The 20,622-nt window shown below is 41.5% G+C and overlaps 1 protein-coding gene across 4 annotated transcripts in view; it reads right to left on the reverse strand.

Annotated features, from left to right (window-relative positions):
* Positions 1 to 561: 561 nt before the first annotated feature.
* Positions 562 to 20,622, reverse strand: part of HTR2A (5-hydroxytryptamine receptor 2A) — a 94,553-nt gene continuing 74,492 nt past the window's right edge. For all 4 annotated transcript variants that reach the window (XM_051832243.2, XM_051832242.2, XM_070048807.1 and 1 more), the window contains one exon: positions 562 to 4,299. In XM_051832243.2, the coding sequence (XP_051688203.1) occupies positions 3,497 to 4,299 (803 nt within the window). In that variant the 3' untranslated portion in view covers positions 562 to 3,496. The remainder of the gene's footprint in view (positions 4,300 to 20,622) is intronic.

The following is a 20,622-nucleotide window of genomic DNA, read 5'->3' on the forward strand; positions in this document are numbered from 1 at the left end:
TGTTGTGACGATTACAATAGTTACAGCAAGCAAAGCAACCATGTTCTGCCTGGCATGTGGCAGGTGCTCAATACATGGCCCTATAACCATTTGAAAAGATTTGTACTGTCTGTATTTCATATATTCCCTTGCACCTAAAGGTGCAACAATGGACTCTACAGTCTATTCACTGATATCTCCTTGGTATGAAAGTGTGTGTGCGCACATGCATATGCACACCAGGGTGCATGTGTTGGGGTCCACCTCTTCTTAGGTGCTCACACGTATCTGTGTGCATGTCTTAGAGTACAGCAGTGTCTCCTATGTTCCTGGATTGTGTGGAACCAGACACAGCAATCAAACATGGAGCATTTGTCTACTACAAATAACTGGAAACTGGAACATGATCCTAAAGCTAACTCAACCAAGAGGCTCCTAGTTCTGTGATGTAGTAGAGTTCCTGAAACACGGTCTTCTTACTCTTAGACTCTCAGGATAATATCTAGAGTTCCCAGTCTGATGACTCAGAAGGTTTTGGCCATTCCCTTTAGTAGACACACAGCTAAAGATGCACACAGAATTGCATTCACTTTTGAATAAATTTTATTTATAATTATTCATTCTTTCTTGAAATCTTTTAGAATCATCTTGGTTAAAATCAGTACATAAAATAATCTTCACTGTATTTGTTACATATGGCACAGAATAAGTTAACATTGTATAAATATGTTTCATTGATGCACAAATGGGAGAAGCACCCTTTGCTAAAAGCAGTATGGTAATTAAGTTCAATTTGGCTACAGTAGCACTTTAAAAAATGACCATGAGATGGCACTGTGGCCAAGTAGATTATGCTTTAAACTGTGAGTTTTCCCCCTGATGATAGCATTTAATTCCTTTCTTTAAGTGTGGAAGAATTTATCATTCAAGTTAAAACAGAATAAGATTTGTTACTCTGGTTTAATGGTACTGACTAGGAGTGAATCCATTCATCACAGATCCATAAATCATTTGAGGAACGTATTTCACATGCGTGAAGAATGTTTTTTTAAAAACCATGTTAGAAAGTCCCCAGACAAAACAAAGGGCTCAAGATACCATTTTATTTAAGATCAATAAACTATATATGGACCATTGTTTGTGCCACCCCACAGAACTGTGTTAAAAAGTCTTTCCACAAAATTAGATTGACTTCCAGTTTATTTGTTTATTTCAAAGGTTGATATCTTTGTTCCTCTTGAATCTGCTTTGATAGCAATGGAAGGTCTTAGCAATATTAGAACATTAATTCACATTTGAATGGACATGATACAAACATGCACACATGTGTATATGCCGAGTGTCTTCATTGATTGCTCTCTCTCCACATAAATATATAAATATTGAATAAAGTGCATGGGAACATGTCTGTACATATATACAGATACACATTTGTCTATATACACTTGAATAGATACTTATGGAGAGAAAGAAACACAAACATATTTGTGATATATGTAGTCCAAAGACTTCTGTCAGGCAAGGTTCATTCTGTCAAGATTTAATACATATGGGGGTAGAATCTGTTATTTTTCTCTGATGTATAACGAAATGTGCAGAGTTATAAACTAAGGCAAAATGCAGCAAAGACTTTTTATCCTTTGTATTTCATCAGTAGTTCAGTCCAAATGCAGTCTTGGTAGTAGTGACATGTTGCACATTCGAGCTTTCAGATAGTGAACCAACTTTCAGTGTGTCCATGAGGACATAATTAGGATAGCCCTGATGCAATTCCAAACTACACAATGGTAATTCCTCTGTTATTTAATTTTTAAATCTGTAGCTTTTATCACAGGCTTTAGAAAAAAACTCTTTTTCATTCAGTAGAAATCTTCAGCATTATAGTCATATATCGAATATCTATTCCAATAACAATGTGTGACTATTACTATATCAGGGTAAATTAACTCCTGTCAGTTACTTTTTCTCTTTAGTAACATTTTTCTATAAAACATTAGGTTTATTTACTTATTTATTGGTGAGTTCAGTGTCACAGTGTTAAACTAAAACAAATGTTTTAGAGAGATGAAACAAAATCTTTGACCAAAACTTTAGCAGTCATAGGTTGGGTACTGACTGTGGGGCGTATTTCTAAATTAATTGCAATGCTTGATTTGACCCCAAGTGATGTTTTCTTTCTTCTTTCTTTGGTTGGTATTCACTGGTAACCAATATTGAGATAACTACCCTCAGAGTGCAAACAAAGCTATTTCTGGGCCAAGTAACAACGAAATATATTAAAATGATTCTCAAAATAAGTCTGTCTGTTTATAATTTTTTGACAAGGATTATTCCAGTGTCATCATTTCCCTTATACATAAGGATCTTGTTTTATTTTTATATCCCTAATATCTGGAAAATTGCTTTACACATAAGTATACACTCAACAGATGACTGTGAACCCAAGTCAAATGGTTTTGATAAATAATATAGGTTGATTAACCTGAAAGCATCAATGTACCTGATGAATGTCCATGGGAAATTCTCCTGCTCTTTATAGAGATGTCCCAGGACTCCGCTACCATCAACAGGCAGAAACCTGAGTTTATTCCTCAATCCTGATGCAGTTACATCAACATATTGTTCACTGCTCAAAGGAGGGCATGCAGTCATTTCACAGCAACTTACCAAATACCTCTAAGGTGCTGTTTGAGAGAAGCAATTTCTAGAAATATAGTGGATAATGTTAAATTATCCTTCTGATAGGTTACACAGAAGAACAAATATTAAACAAGACCACATTGGAAATTCATAGTATAGCACAAGAAGTAGAAGAGAAAGCAGCAATAATTATTCAATAACATCTAAAATCTTTTTTCACTTCTGAGAAGAATGAACTTGAAATGCAGCAAATGCCAGCAACTGTGTGACTGTTTCAAAATGGCATCTGTGAAAAAGCAGGAAGGAAAATGTTGTCAAGTATTTCACTTAATTGTCTTAGCAACATGGATTTTATGACACTGTTCTTTTTTTTTTTCCTTTCAAAATATATGTCATGTTCAGTTTTAAATAGAAGTTTTCCTTATTTAAGAGGCCACTATATTGAACAAATTGTTCATTATTTATAGCTATTTTTATTTACAGGAATAGATAACCAACAAATCCCATGCCATCAGTTAACAACATAGTAGCAAGGTGTCCACTTGACAATGGAAGTTAACGTAGATTTATTCAGGGCCTCATTATAATTATACAACAAAAGCTCATTATTTTAAAGCTGTATCATTTACAATGTTAAAAATAAGTCTCATAAAGCTCACAGCTGAAATGCTGCCAGGACATTTTTGAAGTGCACATTTTGTGGCATTTAACCCTGCTTTTCATTGACAGAATAAAATGAGGCATACACATATTATTGTTGGTTCCACTAGACGGGCCTAATTTTTATTTTTTTCTCCAGTCTTCCTAATACTTGTTTCCCCAGATAGGTGAAAATTTGCTCAGCGTGCCCTCCACAGTTGCCATGGCAACCAGTCTGTCACACACAGCTAACCTTTTCATTCACTGTGTCGATATTGTCTGTCGAAGCATCATCTGAATGTTGTTTTCCTAGAGCAACCATAGAGCAGTCATTATCTGTCATCTTGGCTTCTTTCTTTGAATTCTTTTTTTGTCCCATTTGGAGTTGACTAGACTTGTAGGCTAAGGCTGGTATAGTGTTCACTAAAATTAACTGCAACGGTTTCTTGTTCTCCTTGTACTGACACTGGATGTACCGCGAAAAGGCCGACCTATAGGTCTTGTTGAACAGTGTGTAGACCAGCGGGTTGACGGCTGAGGAGAGGTACCCGATCCAAACGAACACGTTGAGCAGGGCCCCGATGACGGCTTCGTTGCAGGACTCCTTGCACATGACGGCCATGATGTTGGTGATGAAGAAGGGGCACCACATCACCACAAACAGGAAGAAGACGATGCCCAGCACCTTGCAAGCCTTCTGCTCGTTGCTGATGGACTGCATCGTCCTCCTGCCTGCGTAGGATCCTGGCTCCCGGTGGATCGACCTCTGGAAGAGCTTTTCTGAAGACAGGGAGCTCTGAGGGAGGAAGCTGAAGGAAGCTAACTTGGCTCGTGTGCCTGGATCACTCACACACAAAGTAGCTTCTTTCTGGAGCGACTTGATAGTTAGAAAGTAGGTGATCACCATGATGGTTAAGGGGATGAAAAAGGACACAAAAGAGCCGATCAGGACAAAGTTGTCATCGGCAAGTAAGCAGCTCCCCTCTTTGAAGACCTTGGAATCATCCTGTAGCCCAAAGACTGGTATTGGCATGGATATACCTGGAGTTGGACAGAAAACGAAACACGATTATTAAGGAATGGAATACATGAAGGCAAGAACATTGCCACCGAATGGTGGCTGTTCAAAGAATTTTATACCAGTAGTGTTTAAAAGTGTATATTTTCACTGTGAATTTCAGATTCCTTTGGACCTCTTATCTGTTTTAAAAGTACTGCATAAAAGTACTGTATTAAATAATTTACCATATGTTGTGTTGGCTTATATAGATAGCTCTATATTTATTAATTTTAATTTCTTATGCCATATTCTCTGGTTAAAAATCGTACTTATTAATTGAAGAAAAAACACACATTAGCAAAAAACAAAACTAAAAATGACCAACATGCCACCATCTAGTGATAAGCACCATTAACAATTTGATGCTATATTTATTTTAGCTCAACATACACCACACACCATGAGCACACATTTAGAAATAGAATTGGGGTTCTATTTATTTCCATGTAGCTATTGTCCCATCATCATAGCTCAAATATAAAAATAACTATCAAATTATAATATATATCTTCTTTTTGGGAAATTCAGAAAATACAAAAAAGTAGCAATCAAGAAAACTAGCAAGTGTTCTCACCAGCCAGGGAGAATCATAATCTGTATTGTTTCCATTTACATACACACATAAAATATATCTACTCACATATGCAGTACATAAAGTAAGAGTGAATCATGAAACATTTAACAATCATGAAAATTTCATGTACTTTAAAGTGTTTTCGAAAAATGTTTCTAATATGAATTTAAAGTAACTTTAACCAATTTTGATCTTTTAAAAAAGTCTTTATTGTAGAAGATTTTTAATATATGCCAAAAAAAAAAAACCCACAAAAGGACAACAAAAACCTACACAATGAATCCATCACCTTGTTTCAACAATGATAACTCGAGACCAATCTTGTTTCACAAGTACTCCTACCTGCTGCCACTCTTCCTGTGGTATTCTGAAGCAAATCCCAGACATCACATCATTCCATTTATTGTGATTTCATTACATTAAAAAGCTACACACTTACAGAAAACTCCGATATGACCTCAAAACCATTCTTACTCCTAAAGAGAAATGTAATGTTTTCTTAGTATCATTAAATATAGAGTCAGTATTCATATTCCCAACTGTTTGTAGAAGTTATTATCTATTTTTAGTAGTAGAGCATTCATAAGGGTGGGTTGCAAAAATACAAGGCATCCAGAGACTTCTCTTTTATTGAAAAACATAAAAAGTTAGACAGGAAGAGACAATGCATGGGAACATGAGCCTATGGTCAGTTGCTCTGTTACACAGATTTTGGGGATCTGTAGAGCAGTTGGGTGCAGCGTTCAGGTGGAGGAAGGAGCAGAAGTGAGTGCAGGCAACACTTGCCCTCTAGTCATGCTAATTTATCTGCTTGCAGACTGCACTTTACTAAAAGGGGCTTAAGTTGGCCATGTGGTGCAGACCCCCACCCTGCCCTTCTCTCCGGTGCTCAGGAGAAGCCAGAAGATTGGATCTTTCTGGGCAAACTTTAGTCCCAGTGGAGCCCCACTCTACTCCGGGAGGAAGGACAGTACCTTCCTCTACCGGCCTGTGACTGATCACACCAAGGCGGTCATAGGATGGAATGCATGTTCTCTCTGAGTCAGGATGATGAGAAAGGAGAAGTAAGAGAAATCAAATACTCCACATAAAAAAGTGGCCCCAGACCTTTTTCCCCAGACCCCCTGGGGAAAGAGTCGGAAAGAAAGCTTGCATTGCTGGGCTAGTGGCATCCATCTGGGAAGGGTTCCACTGGAGGTCTGTAACCAAGCGTCTGCCTACTCAGAGTTCATCTGCATCCAACCCCAAGGAAACTGCCTAACCTCACATCATCTCACATTGGCCATGCTGGCAGGAGGGAACATTTACTTTGAGTTAGTGTATGTTTAACACAAATCTTTCTTGGTGACATTTGCCATTATCTTCACAGACTTTAAATGACAATATTTGTCACACGTCTATTCAAGGCTGTCCCAGGATTCTTGGAAGGTAGCAATAAATGACATCAGTGTGGTTCTTAAGGACACACACTCTGGCTGATGATGCTTTGTTTCTTGCATTCTTTTCTGTCCCTGGCTCCTTTTTGGGAACATTCTGTGGGCCAAGAAGAGATGGAAGAGGTTTGGCTCCAGGAGGAACATCCTCTGAGACCCTGGCTACTCATCAGTTTTGCTTATCTTTCAGAAAACTTTTGATTATACTATTCCATTGTTGGAATATATATCTGTAAAAGGTGTTTCCTAAACTCACCAACAAGGTCTTTTTCAGTAATATACAGTCAGTCCTCAGTATTCATGGGTACTGGTTCCAGAACCCCCTGTGAATATCAAAATCTGAGATGTATACAATTTGCATGTAACCTACATACCCTCCTGTACACTTTAAATCATCTATAAATTATTTATAATACCTAATATAATGTAAAGGCCATATGAATCATTGTTATACTGCATTGAATAATGGTACAATAAGAAAAAGTCTATACATATTCAATAAGATACAATTTTTAAAAAATACTTTTGATCCATTGAATCTATGGTTGAATCCTTGGATTGGATGATGGGATATCTTTGGTTGCTCAATGATTAGAATGTATGCTTGAACATCCACTGAGACAGCTCTGGGTTGGCATCTTGGCTCTATCTCTGGGCTTTAGCATTGGCTATATTGTGTACATCATTGCTAGGGTTCTCAGTTCTGTATCTACAATATGAGATGGACACTACCATGCCTTCATGGAGTGGTGAAGATAAAATGCATCAAATGGGCTTAGCACCTATGACAGTTTCTAGGTCAGAAGAGAAGTCCCACCAACCGTAGATAAACATGGGAATCACTTTGTCTGCAGAACTATTCAGATTAAATACATCATTGCTATTTTGTTCTTATCTAGTGTTCTTAGTTTGTATGTACCAGAGTAGATCTCTGTAAACCAAAAGAAGCCAAAAAGAGTTTTGTCTATTGGCTATGTAGTTAATAATCATGTAATTACTTGCTTCTGTCAGGGTGATGTAGGGTCTCAATCAATTTTAATTTTGTAAAGCTAGAACTGTTGATTACTTTTCTAGAGTGATGAATTACTATTCTTTACGATTAGTTATGATACACATAAACAAAGTGATAGCTGTCCAAAAAGGTGTATTATTGTTATTAAACTCTTGGGTGTTCATATTCCTAATGAATACAAAGGAAGTTATTACCTTGAGAGTGTTTTGCTGCATTTGTTTGAGACTTCATAATTTATATAAGTGACAAATATCAATTAACCAGAATATGGGATCATCTAAAACATCAAATTCTTCAATCATTTCTAATTCAGAATAGTGTTCTTGGTTGAGGAGAAAATACACACACACACACACACACACAGCCCTAGAAAGACTCAATTCCCACAGCTGGGGAAGCAGGGGGGTGATGAAGCCATGGCACTGAAGTAGAGACTCTCCTTCCAACTGGCTGGGATGAGAGCTGCTCCGGCAGAGGGCGTGTTAAGAGGTTGTAGGCAGGGTTGTGGCATGTCTGGAAGGGGTGTCGGAGGGATCTTGATTTTGTGGGGAAGAATCAAACTCACTGGGTCTCTCAATGCCACTGCCATCCCTACATATAAAACAAAATGAACTGATTCATCTCCTATGCCATTTTTTTTCAGTGCCTCACTCATGGTCAGTAGCAGGCAAGGCTTTGTAGAAAGAATAACCAGAAAGTTAAAGCAATACTCTGTAGAAAAGGGAAGAAATTTGATGTCAAAGTGCTAGAACACCGCGTGAGGCTTTGTGGATCCAAGAAACAGTTCAAAACCATGCTGCTACCAAGAGAGAGGAAGGCACTGGCTGATGGCCAAGATTGTGGTCACATCCATCTCTGGGGTGTTCATTTTCTGGCTGCTTTGTTTGATCGTAGCTGCTGTTGGAGACCTGACATTCCCTCTTCCTTGGAATTTCTGCATATAAAGCAGAAATTATAAAAAGAGACAGTAGCTTGAACTGCGTGACTCTGCATTTTGTTTGATATATTTTCTAAGGAGTGGAAGACAGCAAAAAAAAAAAATCAGTATCAGTACTGGATCTTCCATGCACATTTTGATCTTTTTTTGTTGAAATGTAAAAAATGAAATGGCTGGGAAACATTGAAACGTAAGAGCGTGAAGGTTTCCACTGGTGGCTTTCTTTTTGCCTAGCTCTGCCTACTCTTTGTATACAAAGTTTGTACCTGTAATTGATGTCTTACCAGAGCTGGATAAATAACCTTAACTCTGACCTCCCAGCCACAAAAGATGCTTTTTCAATGTTTATTTATTTATTCTCATTTAGTTGAAAGGCAGAGAGAGAGAGAGAGAGAGAGGGAGGGAGAGAGATTGAGATTCCATTGGCTGGTTCACTCCCAGCCTACAAAAGCCAGGACTGGGTCAGGCTGAAGCCAGGAGCCAGTTACTCCATGCTGGTCTCCCACATTGGTGGCAGAGGCCCAGTCACTTGAGCCATCAGCGGATATCTTGCAAGATGTGTTCACAAGAAGCTGGACTGGAAGCAGTGGTGCTAGGACTACTGTGCCCAGGCTTTATTTTTTAATTCTAGGTTTTGTTCGTCTTAATATCTTAGGACTGGAGAGTGAACTTCCCTTGGAAAACAAGAAGGCTGCCTTATTAAGTAGTTATTCTCACATAGTGAACAGGACAGAGGGAGTCCCTGAGGCCTCAGGTAAAAAAGAAGACAAGGGCAGAAACAAATATTTCAAACTCTCATGAAAAAAGTCAACATCTGGCTCCTTGGTTTCAATTCCCCTAAAACTGCCATTTCTCCTTTACATTTTAATGAGTGCTGAATTTTTCAAGTTAGAAGAATGGATTTCCTAGCAGTTTGAAAGCATCACCAGTAAATACTGCAAGAATATCCTCATTCGTGCAGGGAAAGAGGGATTGAATATATAGGGCAGCTGTGGCTGGCACTCACCACCCTGAAATAGATCACTATGCTCAAAAGCTGCTAAGATCCTTACAGGTGTGGCCTGTTGACAAGGTAACTCACAAGTAAGAGCTAGCTAAGCATGCCAGTCTCCCAAGAAGGTGTACGTTTCCTTTTCAATTAAATCTACACAAGCCTAATAATCAATTGCAACTTTCAAGGTACTTTTGCATTTATGCATTGACTCTAAATGTATTTTTAACAAAATTAAAAAAATTACATTGTCCTATGGACAGATAAAAATTTCACTTTATGGATGTGAAAATTGAAGCCTAACAAGCTGAACTCATTTGTTTAGAATCACACGGAAATTTAGGAGCAAAATCAAGATTTCTACTTAGGATTCTTAATTCTTATGGTTGATTTTATTTTTACTTTTATTTTTTTAAAGATTTACTTATTTGAGAGGCAGAGTTACAGAAAGAGAGAGAGAGAGAGAAAAAGAGAGAAAGAGAGAGAGTCTTCCATCACTGGTTCACTCTCCAAATGACCGCAACAGCAGAGCTGGGCAGATCCGAAGCCAGGAGCCAGGAGCCAGGAGCTTCTTCTGGGTCTCCCACATGGGTGCAGGGGCCCAAGGAATTGGGCCATCCTCCACTGCTTTCCCAGGACATAGCAGAGAGCTGGATCAGAAGTGGAGCATCTGGGACTTGAACCGGCACCTATATGGGATGCCGGCATCGCAGGTGGAGGCTTAACCTACTATGCCACTGTGCCAGCTCCTATGGTTGATTTTTTTAAAAAACTACACATTTATCCCACTTATGGCAGCTCTGAGAGTCTATGGCTACATCCAACGTTCTTAACATTGGTTTCAGGAGGTCTGTGATAATCCTAAAATCTACAAAATCTTACATATATGTAAATTCCCTAGGAGAAAGAATCTTCATTAGATAGGCACACACACATACAGACACATACATGCACGTGGACACACTGATAATTCACTGGACCTTGTTTCTTTTATTCTTAAAGTCAAAATTTTCCTCTTATGAAACATTATTCTTTGAGTCCAGATAAATGTCTTAAAAATAAAATCCTTACAACCAACACTTAGTTTCATATATAACAGTTATTCTCAAATGTGGCTGCACATCAGAATCACCTGGGTAGCTTTTAAAAATTATATTCCCTGGGCCTCAATTCCAGAAGCTCTGATATTAATACTTTAAAACGTAAGAACGCCTAGGCCCTATATAGATGTTAAACAAAAACACCCCTGTGAGCCCTGCAATCTAAGGAGCGGGGGTCGGGGTGGGGACTACTTGCTCCTTTCTTAGATTCCTAGCAATGTGGTCTTTGGCTCATCTGACCCCTCTTCTGTTTCACAGAACAGAGGCTGTGCTTTCAATGTGATCTTGCACTGATAGGTCATATCCATCTGTTTTCTGTTGCTGTATTGAAAAACCTGAGGCTAGGTACTTCATAAAGGAGTAGGGTTTATTTCCCTCAGACTGGGCAGCCCATTAGCTTGGTCTCTGGTGAGGGCTTCATGGCACAGGGCATCGTGGAAAGAGCATGTGCAAGAGGTAGAGATTACATGGGGGGACAGAAGCTAGAGAGACCAGGGAGGGGCCAGTCTGGCTTTCTCTATAACCAGCCACTCTCGCAGGAACTGTGGTCCCCCAAGAACCACGTGAATCCCTTCTGAAGGTCCTTCCCTCAGGGACCCAGTCACCTCCCAGTAGGCTCCGCCCCTTAAAGATCCCACCACCTCCCGGTATCACCACACTAAGGGCTCAGTTTCCAGAATGCCAGCCCTTGGAGGGCACACTCAAACCACATCCAAACCACAGTGAAGGTAAAGTTGACTTCTGGCCTGTACATGTGGATTCACAGGCATCATTCCATCACCTAGAAGACCACCTGGGGCAGATTTATTTCCATCCATTTTTACTCCTGGTAATAGGTCACAAAAACCAAATGGAACCTGAGCAATATGATGTAATGCGAATAAATTATCAGAAATTTATTTTGTTGTTGGAATCACAAATAATGAAATTTTGGTGATAGATATAATTAACTTGATTTAGTCATATTACATTACATATATAACAAAATATCACATTTTATTCCACAAATATATATAATGATGATTTGCCAGTCAAAAATAACATTAATAATAAAAAACAAAAAACTCTTTAGTTTGTCATCCACTGCACTTTTCTTTCTTATAAGTGGAGATTATGTGACCCATTCACAAGTGTTTTTTTCCTAGGTAGTATATTTAGCAACATGCTCATAAGCAAAGACTTATTTAGAAAAAGTTCATGGCTGCTCCACATTGTTGAACGTATCCTGAAAGTATGCCATCCTTTTCCCCATGTTATCGAGGGGGCAGAATTTGGAGTGATTCTCAAAGCTTAGCTAGTGATTTTGACATGTGACATGTCTTATTTCAGAGACTGTGGTTTCTGGACAGCATATCGAAACTATCATGGTGTCTGGAAAGTTAGGGTGCAGCAGGTGGTCACATAATCCAGGCCCACACGCAGTCTGTTCTTCCTCCAGCCTCTCTTGGACATGGTGTCCTAAACCTCCACATTTGTCACATTAAGCTATGAAGAACCTACACTGTCCCTATTGCTGGAGCAGTTAACTACTCAGCCCACTCTAGGATGCCTTTATAGCCTGATCTTAATATAATCATTCAACTTTCTCATTTTTTTGGACAATGTTGTGTGGCCTTCTCTGTATCTGTTTGTTGTGTGTGAAACTATTCAGGTGGATATTGCATATAGCTTGATGTTTTAGCTCGTCATATTGCATGATGGAAAAGTGCTGAGACCTGCCTCCTCTCCTGAATGTCTCCCTTGGATGGTCTGCTTGGTGTACGGCCAGGGCCCACCAGTTGGGTGAATGGTCCCATTTTGTGTACCTGTTCATACCTTGGAAGGTAGACTATTAGCCCAAAGTCAAATTGCAGTGTCAGATATGCACAGCAGGGAGCCTCCTGAGGGCAGAGGCCCTGGAAAGGAAGGTTCTCATAGGAGAGATGACACAGAAGATCATTCAGGGACGCATGATGGAGTCAGACAGGGTGGCAGCAACATGCGGGTGTGTTTGTCAAGGCCAGGATCACCATGAGGAGAAGAGGCAGTGCAAAGAGTTACCAGAAGGCATGGAGACTCACTTCTCATTGCTCCCCTGGACCAATTTTCATGCCAACTCCTCTGAAATGCTCTACCAACCAGCTGGGCCCCAGGGCTTTCATGCAGCAGAGGCTGAGGGGTGGCATCTGGTTGGGCCTGGGGGAGCCAGGCAATCCGTCTTGTGGCTACATTTGCAAGGAAAACACATAGTTTTCTCACATGAGTATTTGGGGGTGCTTTAGGGAACTGTAGATGGAGACTGTATTGCCAGCCTTTCTTTGAACATACCTCTCAAGGTCCATAGCCTGTATGAATCCTTCCCCAAACTGTTTCTCTCTAGGATGACTCTTTGCTTACTCCATATCCCTTTGTCACTTCCTTAGTAATATTTCCTTGGCCAGTTCACACATCACAGACCTTAGAATTTTTCTCTAGCAATGTCAGTCCACCCATGAGATTGTAATTTCATTAATGGCAGAGATTTTTCTTTTACTTATTGCAAGCCACTTTGGCATCTAAAACAGTTCTGCTCCTATCAGAAGCTTGGCAAATGCGTGTGGGATTGATGACTAAACAAATGAGAGGGAGGAAAAAAGAGAAGGTTGGGAGTTATGATACATTTTATAGACACAGCTTGAAATTACTGAATAATTTCATAATGCTTCCCTTCATTTTCGCTGGGGAAACATGGTAATGAGGCTGCTAATGAGCCACCTAAGGCAGCAAGAAAGAAAACGGACACTGGCATGATACATGATTTGTATGCTCTCCTGAGAGGACTCCCTAGCGTGCTAACCAGCACTTGAGCTGACCACCCAAACAGCTAAAATCACAAAGGAATCAGTGGCCTTAAAACACAGTGCCAAGAAAAAATGACCTAAATGAAAGATCTCTGTGAGTGAGATCCTGCTGGAAAGAAATGGGCCATCAAAGAAGGAGGCACCTTCCTCTGAAGGGAGGAGAGAACTTCCACTTTGACTATGGCCTTGTCTAAATAAGGTCGGAGTTGGTGAACTCAAGAGGCTTCCATAGCCTTGGCAGCTCATGGCGAGAGCCTCGGGTGATTGCTGACATCATAAATAAGAGTGTCAATTGTTAAATCAACAATGGGAGTCACTGTGCACTTGCTCCCCATGTAGGACCTCTGTCCTAAATGTGTTGTACTATGCAAATTAATGGTAAAACTACTACTAAAACAGTACTCTATACTTTGTCTGTGTGGGTGCAAACTATTGAAATCTTTACTTAGTATAGAGTTGATCTTCTGAATATAAAGATAATTAAAAATGAATTAATGAATGGGATGGGAGAGGGAGTAGGAGGTGGGATGGTTTGGGGGTTGGAGGGCGGGTATGGGGGAAAGAACTGCTATAATCCAAAAGTAGTACTTAGGAAATTTATATTTATTAAATAAAAACTTTCTATAAAAAAAGAAAAAAAAAAAAGCAGTGCCAAGGCACCAGTGCTGTGGTATAGTAGGCTAGGCCTCCCATATGGGCACCAGTTCAGGCCCCAGCTATTCCTCTTCTGATCCAGTCTCTGCGATGGCCTGGGTAGGCAGTGGAAGATGGCCCAAGTGCTTGAGCCCCGTACCTGCTTGGAAGACCTGGAAGAAGCTCCTGGCTCCTGGCTTTGGATTGGCCAAGCTCCACCACTGCAGCCACTTGGGGAGTGAACCAGCAATGGAAGACCTCTTTCTCTGTTTCCCCCTCTCTGTCTGTAACTCTACCTCTCAAATAAATACATGAAATATTTAACAAAACAAAAACACAGTGCCGGGAATTAGATCTGGGTTTGTTCCTGTTTGTTCTGACTCATAATCTGAATCTAGGCCTGTTATTTTTCTCAAAGCTCTTTTTCAGATAAATTAAACCAGTATGTACCAGGAGAGTAGAATATGATGTAGTGAGAAAATATAGACTTTAGACTCACAAGACACAGGTTTATCTCCTGGCACTGTAATCAGTAGTGGGTGAGTTTAGGTTGTCTAGTTTTTTGTTTGATTAAAATAAATTTGAGAGAGAGAGAGAGAGACAGAGAAAGTTCCCATCTACTGGTTCAGTCTCCAAATACCTGCAACAGCCAAGACTGAAGCCAGCAGCCAGGAACTCAGTGCAGCTCTCCTAAGTGACTGGCAGCAACCTGATTACTTGAGCTGTCACCACTGCCTCCCAGGGTCTGCATGGCCAGGAGCCAGTCAGGAATTGAAGACAGGCACTTAGATATGGGATTTGGGTGTCTTAACCACTAGGCCACATGCCTGCCTCTGCTAGCCTAGTTTTAAATCATCCCTCTAAAGGAGGAAGAAGGACTTGAGCATGAGTGGGAGGGAGGGGTGGGTGGGAAGTATCATCATGTTCCTGAATCTGTGTACATGAAACACATGAGACTTGTATAACTTAAATAAAATTAAAAAATCATCCCTCTGTAAGGTGGTGAAAATGCAAAGAGAGACATCCTCTACTTTTCATGCAGGGCTTTGGTGAGAGAATGACTTAATGGATCGGAATCATTTTGTAAAATTCCAAGTTTTATTTAGATGAAAGAGTATAATTAACTTTTCGTGAGGCTCTATGGGTAACAAAGACCTCTGAGAGGCTACATGGAGCCCAAGATCTTACAGGGAAAACAAAATGTGAACAGAGGATTGAGTTAGGCAGCAGTGCAGCAGAGACTGAGACCATGAGGCTACACAGACGATGCAGATAAACACTCCCATAAGATGTCAGAAAGTGATTCTCATTGCAGGCTAGTGTCACAGGGGAAGAGTCACGAAGGAGAGGGGAGCCTTGCAAGGGAGCAGAAGCTGGCCAGGGGACAGGAGCCATCCCAGCAGGCTGTGGTGAGGCTGGCCTCGCTGGACCCAGGCAATCTGCTGTTTGCGGTGTGACTGTGGACTCGGGTGAAAGCAGACATGCTGCACATCACTCATCAGAGGCATTGAGCGAGTCCTCGGCCTGGCACGGCAATCCATTTTGGCCATCGACTCATCAATCAAATATTAATTGAGCATACAGTAAACGAGGTACTTGAGAGACTTGAGAGAAGTAAGATGCTTGAGTCTATAATCAGTTACTTTGCAATCCAAGACCTTTCACTGTCGGTCCAAAATCATCAATCCAAACCAAGACTGGAGGTACAGAGATATAAGCAGAAGTACTAGGCTTAGTATGGGTATCAAATTCCTACAAAAATTAATGCATTCAGGCTAAATCCATATTTACTCTGGATTTTTTTTCTCAAGAGTATATAATGTAGGAGACCAGTACTGAAATGTTTTGGTCTCTTGACTCCTTTACACATTTATTGAAAATATATATTAATGACTCTAATGAGGTTTTGTGGTTTTGTTTTTGGTGGGGTTATATCTATGAACATTTACTGTATCAGAAATTAAAACAGGGGACTGCATTGTGGCACAGTGGGTTAAGCCACTGCCTGTGATGCCCACATCACGTATGGATGCCGGTTTGAGTCCTGGCTGCTCCACTTTCAACCCAATTCCCTGCTAATTTGCCTGCAAAAGTGAGAGAAGATGGCCCAAGTACTTGGGTTCCTGCCACCCACGTGAGAGACTCTGATGAAGCTCCTGGCTCCTGGCCTTGACCTGGGCCAGCCCCTGGCTGTTGCAGCCATTTGGAGAGTAAACCAGAGGATAGAAAAATCTCTCTCTCCCTCTCTCTCTGCAACTCTGCCTCTCAAATAAATAAAATCTTTTTTTTTTTTTAGAAAAGAAATTGAAACGGAACATTTAAAATAATTATTAATTCATTTGAAAATATTAAGAGGCCTGTTACATATTAACCTAAGTGGCAAATTTCATGAAAAATAACTATTTTCCAAAACAAAGGTGGCCCTGTTTTGCAATGGCAAATCTCTTTACTGTTCGGCATAACAGAAGACAGCTGGAGTCACAGATTTGCTTCGGGATAAGCCTGTTGTGACATCACATACCACATGTCTTACCCTTGTGAGAATGTGAGGGAGAGAGTGCCAATAACATTTATTATTATTTTTGAAAAAAAGTACTGGTCCCACAGACTTCATGAAAATGTTCAGGTTTCCCTATGTTCTACAGAACAGACCATGAAAGCCACTGATACAGGAAAGAAAAACCATTAGCACTGAGTCAGAAAACCCAAGTTTATGTCCCCTGCAAGTTCAAGCAAGCCACTTACTCTCCTTGAATTTTTTTCTGCTGTAAGATGGGAATTATTTAGTAGAATCCCCTTTAAAGGGTTATCATGAAGACTATGAGCATCCATGAGAACTACTGTACCATGAGTAGTAAAGATAGTTTTGTCTAGCAGCTGACAATCAGAGAAGCATGTTCCTTCCTAACTCTTAGAGTTCTTCATTTTGTCTAAACTCCCTGCTGCAGCTGAAATGCTTGTTTGGCTCCTGTAGAAATGAAAACCCACTTGCTGTCATCCTTGTGGCTTGGCCTGAAAATCCAGGCATTGCCTATCTCTTCTGCACAGAGGTCTAAAGTAACATGGAATGAGTTTATCACCAAGGTAGGGGCCTTGAAGGGCAAGACCATCACCCAGAGTGGCCAATAATGGACTTCTCAGGGAACATCAAACCACCTCTTCTGTGGATGGGAGTAGTGAGGTCTCCTGACTTGGGGGTGTGCAATGTTCCTCTGCTTTAGAACTAGACCATGGGAGTCACGGAGCAAATCTCTCTTTGGAGAATCTTCCACCACGTACTACCTCTGGGGATACAAGGCTGCCTTAGCAAAACTATGGCTTCTTTCCCATGTGCTGGGGATCCGGAGAATTAGTGTTAATGGTGCTCTACCAAGGCTGCCTGCCCCATCAAAGGTTCTTAAAGAAGGGGCAGCCATCATTTCTTTTATTAGTCAAGGCTCTCTGGTTTTAAGCAGGGGGAGCTGATGTTGGGATGAGTTTCATAAAATGATAGTCAACAGTGAGTCCTCAAATAATTCTTTTATTCACTTAATTTTTAAAATTTATTTGAAAGGCAGAGAGAGAGAGGGAGGGAGGGAGGGAGGGAGATTTTTCCATCTGCTGGTTCATTTCCCCAAATGGCTGCAATGGCCAGAGCTGGACAAGGCTGAAACCAGGAGCCAGCAATTCCATCTGGGTCTCCCACCTGGGTGGCAGGGGCCCAAGTACTTGAACCATCAGCCCCTGCTGTCTCCCAGGGTGCCCATGAGCAGGAAACTGGAACCAGAAACAAAGCCAGGACTTGAACCAAGGCACTCCTGATACGGGATGCGTGCATCCCAGTTGTGTCTTAGCTGCTGAGCCGAACATCTGCCACTCAAAGAATTCTTGAGAAGGCTTGGCTCAGGCTAGGATTCAGGAGTAAGATGCATGGCCAGAGCAGTGGCCAGGCGAGGACACTCGCTGTTTTCCTCTTCCACCGAGGGCCATGGAGAGCAACTAGGGGCGCACTGCAGCTGTGCCTTCAGTGTTGGTTCTGTTTCAGGGCCTCAGGGATGCCAACCCCTGGAAACCTGACACCTCTGCTGAGGCTGCCCAAAACCAGGGCAGCCTGCTCCTCCTATTTGCTCATTTCGCTCCTTTCCAGGAGGCATATTTGCCAGGTGCTGCTACTTGGTGGATCCTAAGCTTAAAGGCCAATGCCCCAGCTATAAGGAAGGTTGGGAATTAGGAACTTCCCCAAGCAAGATAATTGAGAGAGACCCGCAGCTGCAAATATGCGCCCCCCCCCCCCCCCCCCCCAGCGCACGCTCGGGCCTGACAGAGCAGAACTCATAGCTGCTGTGATCCGGGTGGCTGGGAGGACATCTCCTCCCAGGATGGTGCTGCCAGAATTTCTGGCCTTTTCCCATTTTCCTCATTTGTCTGTGATCTCTGAAGTCAGCATATATTGAAGTATTAAAATGAATCAATTTTGTTTTATTTATTTTTATTTATTTATTTTTTTGACAGGCAGAGTTAGACAGTGAGAGAGAGAGACAGAGAGAAAGGTCTTCCTTTCCGTTGGTTCACCCCCTATATGGCTGGCGCTGCGCCGATCCGAAGCTAGGAGCCAGGTGCTCCAAAATGAGTCAATTTTGAAATATGAACTGCATACCAATAGCTGTGAGCTCAACTGCTTATGGGGTTGGTGATAGCTGAGTTATGTGGTAGGGTGCGCACTGATCGGGAGAACTGTGCTTAGTTAACTGGGTATGGAGGACCAACAGGTGCAGTTAAACAGGTGCCGTATCGCGCAAGCCAATGTCTGAGGGCTAGACCGATTTTTCATTGTGCCTGTAGCTTGGTACAAGTGTACAGCTTTAAAAGTCTCTTCTATTTGTATCTCTTACATGCTTCTCTTCTTGGTCTTGCGCTTGGGGGTCACTGTCCTTGTCCTGATAAACTGTCATTACTCCCACCACAAGGCTCAAATAAATAGTATTGTGGTTTGTAAGTCCTGAGCCCAGGCAAGGTCTTTCTCAACTTGGGTTTCAGACGCTCTCCCCTTTTTCTCCGGTGACCAATGGTTGTCACACAGGCACATTCTTGTTTGGACAGTGCCTCTGGCCACTCTGGGGTGGGGGACACAGGAAGTCCCCAACTAGCAACTCCTTTTTCTAACCCGAGTTAAACTCCTGTGTCTCCCTCCTGTCTTAGCTACTTTCTTTTCCAGTTCCTAGGATTCTAGGAGCTTCTTCCCAATTTCCACCTTTCCTCAGTGCATAGCCTGGTTGGCTCCGACCTCAAAACTTCCCATGCAGCTGGGAAAGCCTGAGGCCGGGAGCTTTGGGTTCTGATTTCTCTCAGGCTCTATTTGCAGCGAGCAGTGAGTACTGATGGTGTTGTCCAGGGCGATTTCATGTGCTCTCCTACAAACTTAGACACTTCAGAACAGGAGTGATTTGGAAAGGAAATATTCCGTGTGCAGCATTTGAGAGAGATTTCTGTGGTCCAGAAGTGCCCAGTCTTCCCCAGTCTAGGCATACCCTTAGTTTATGGAAGGATGCGCTGATGTCAGGTTAAAAAGCAGCTTCAGTAGAAGGCATTTAGCTTGGCCGTGGATGTGCAGATCCCAGAGGGAGCCCCTGAGTCCCATTCTTGGCTCGGGCTTCTGGCTGCAGCTTTGTGCTAACGCTGACCCGGGGAGGGAGCGGTGATGGCTCCAGTAGTTGGATCTCAGCCACCCACATGGAAGACTAGGCTTGTGTTCCCAATTCCTGGCTTCAGCACAGGCTCTTGGGGGCATGTGGAGAGTGAACCAGCAGAAGGGAACTCTGTCTCTCCTTCCTCACAAAGTAATGAATTAATTAAACATTTGAAAAAGCAGCTTTGCTCACAACGTTTATCTGCTTGGTATTAAGAGGATCCCTTAAAGATTTGCATTTGAAGGAGAAAATGAGCTTGGTGATCACTTTTTTCTGCAGCTGATTCTCACAAGAGAGGGATGTTAAATGCTTTGTGCAAGTTTGCCTGGAGAGTTACAAAGTGGGGCAGAAACAAATGTACAGATGTCCACAATGTATCAGGCGCTGGGGAGGTCTTCACAGATGCCAGCACATTCCATTTTCACAAGGAACTGATAAGGCAGGAATTGCTGTTCCCATCTGACAGGTGAAGAAAACTGAGGTTCCAAGATTTCCTCCAGCTCCCTCTGAGGCTTACAATTAAGTAATAAATGAAGGAGCTAGGATTCAAATCTAGGTCTGATTTGTTTTCTTTTGTGTTTTGTCTTCTGGGACCTTAATCTCATGAGTCCTAGGTCTAGTCTTCTTTAATTACATCAGAGTATTTAGTTTGCATTTTCATAGCTTTCATGTTATAACTAGTGTGTGTGTGTGTGTGTGTGTTAAAATTAAGAGTATTTACTTGAAAAAAGCCTTGATGACATGAAAATTTTATGAGATCCCATGTTACTTATACACAGGAGGTAGGGACAGGGACCAAACATTTATCCCAAGGACTGTGCATCCTCCTAAGTGGTACACAACTTAAATATCTAGCTGCCTACTTGACTTCTAAAGTTAGATGTCTCTAGTGGGCATCCCTAACCACAGCAGAATTCTGGATTGCATCCCCAGCCCCAGCCGTCCTTATCCCAGTAAATGGCGCTGCCATCCATCCAGACTCACAGCTCAAAAACTTCAGTCATCCATCCCATCGTCTTGCATCCTAATAATTCTGCCTAATACTCCTTGAGCATTCAAACTCTGAATTATGTCCAAATCTGTCTACTTCTCTCTCTCGCCACTGTCACTTCTGGTACAAAGCCATTAAGATTCCAGCC

This window comes from Oryctolagus cuniculus, chromosome 9 (assembly GCF_964237555.1).
Source record: "Oryctolagus cuniculus chromosome 9, mOryCun1.1, whole genome shotgun sequence".
Classification (NCBI taxonomy): domain Eukaryota; kingdom Metazoa; phylum Chordata; class Mammalia; order Lagomorpha; family Leporidae; genus Oryctolagus; species Oryctolagus cuniculus.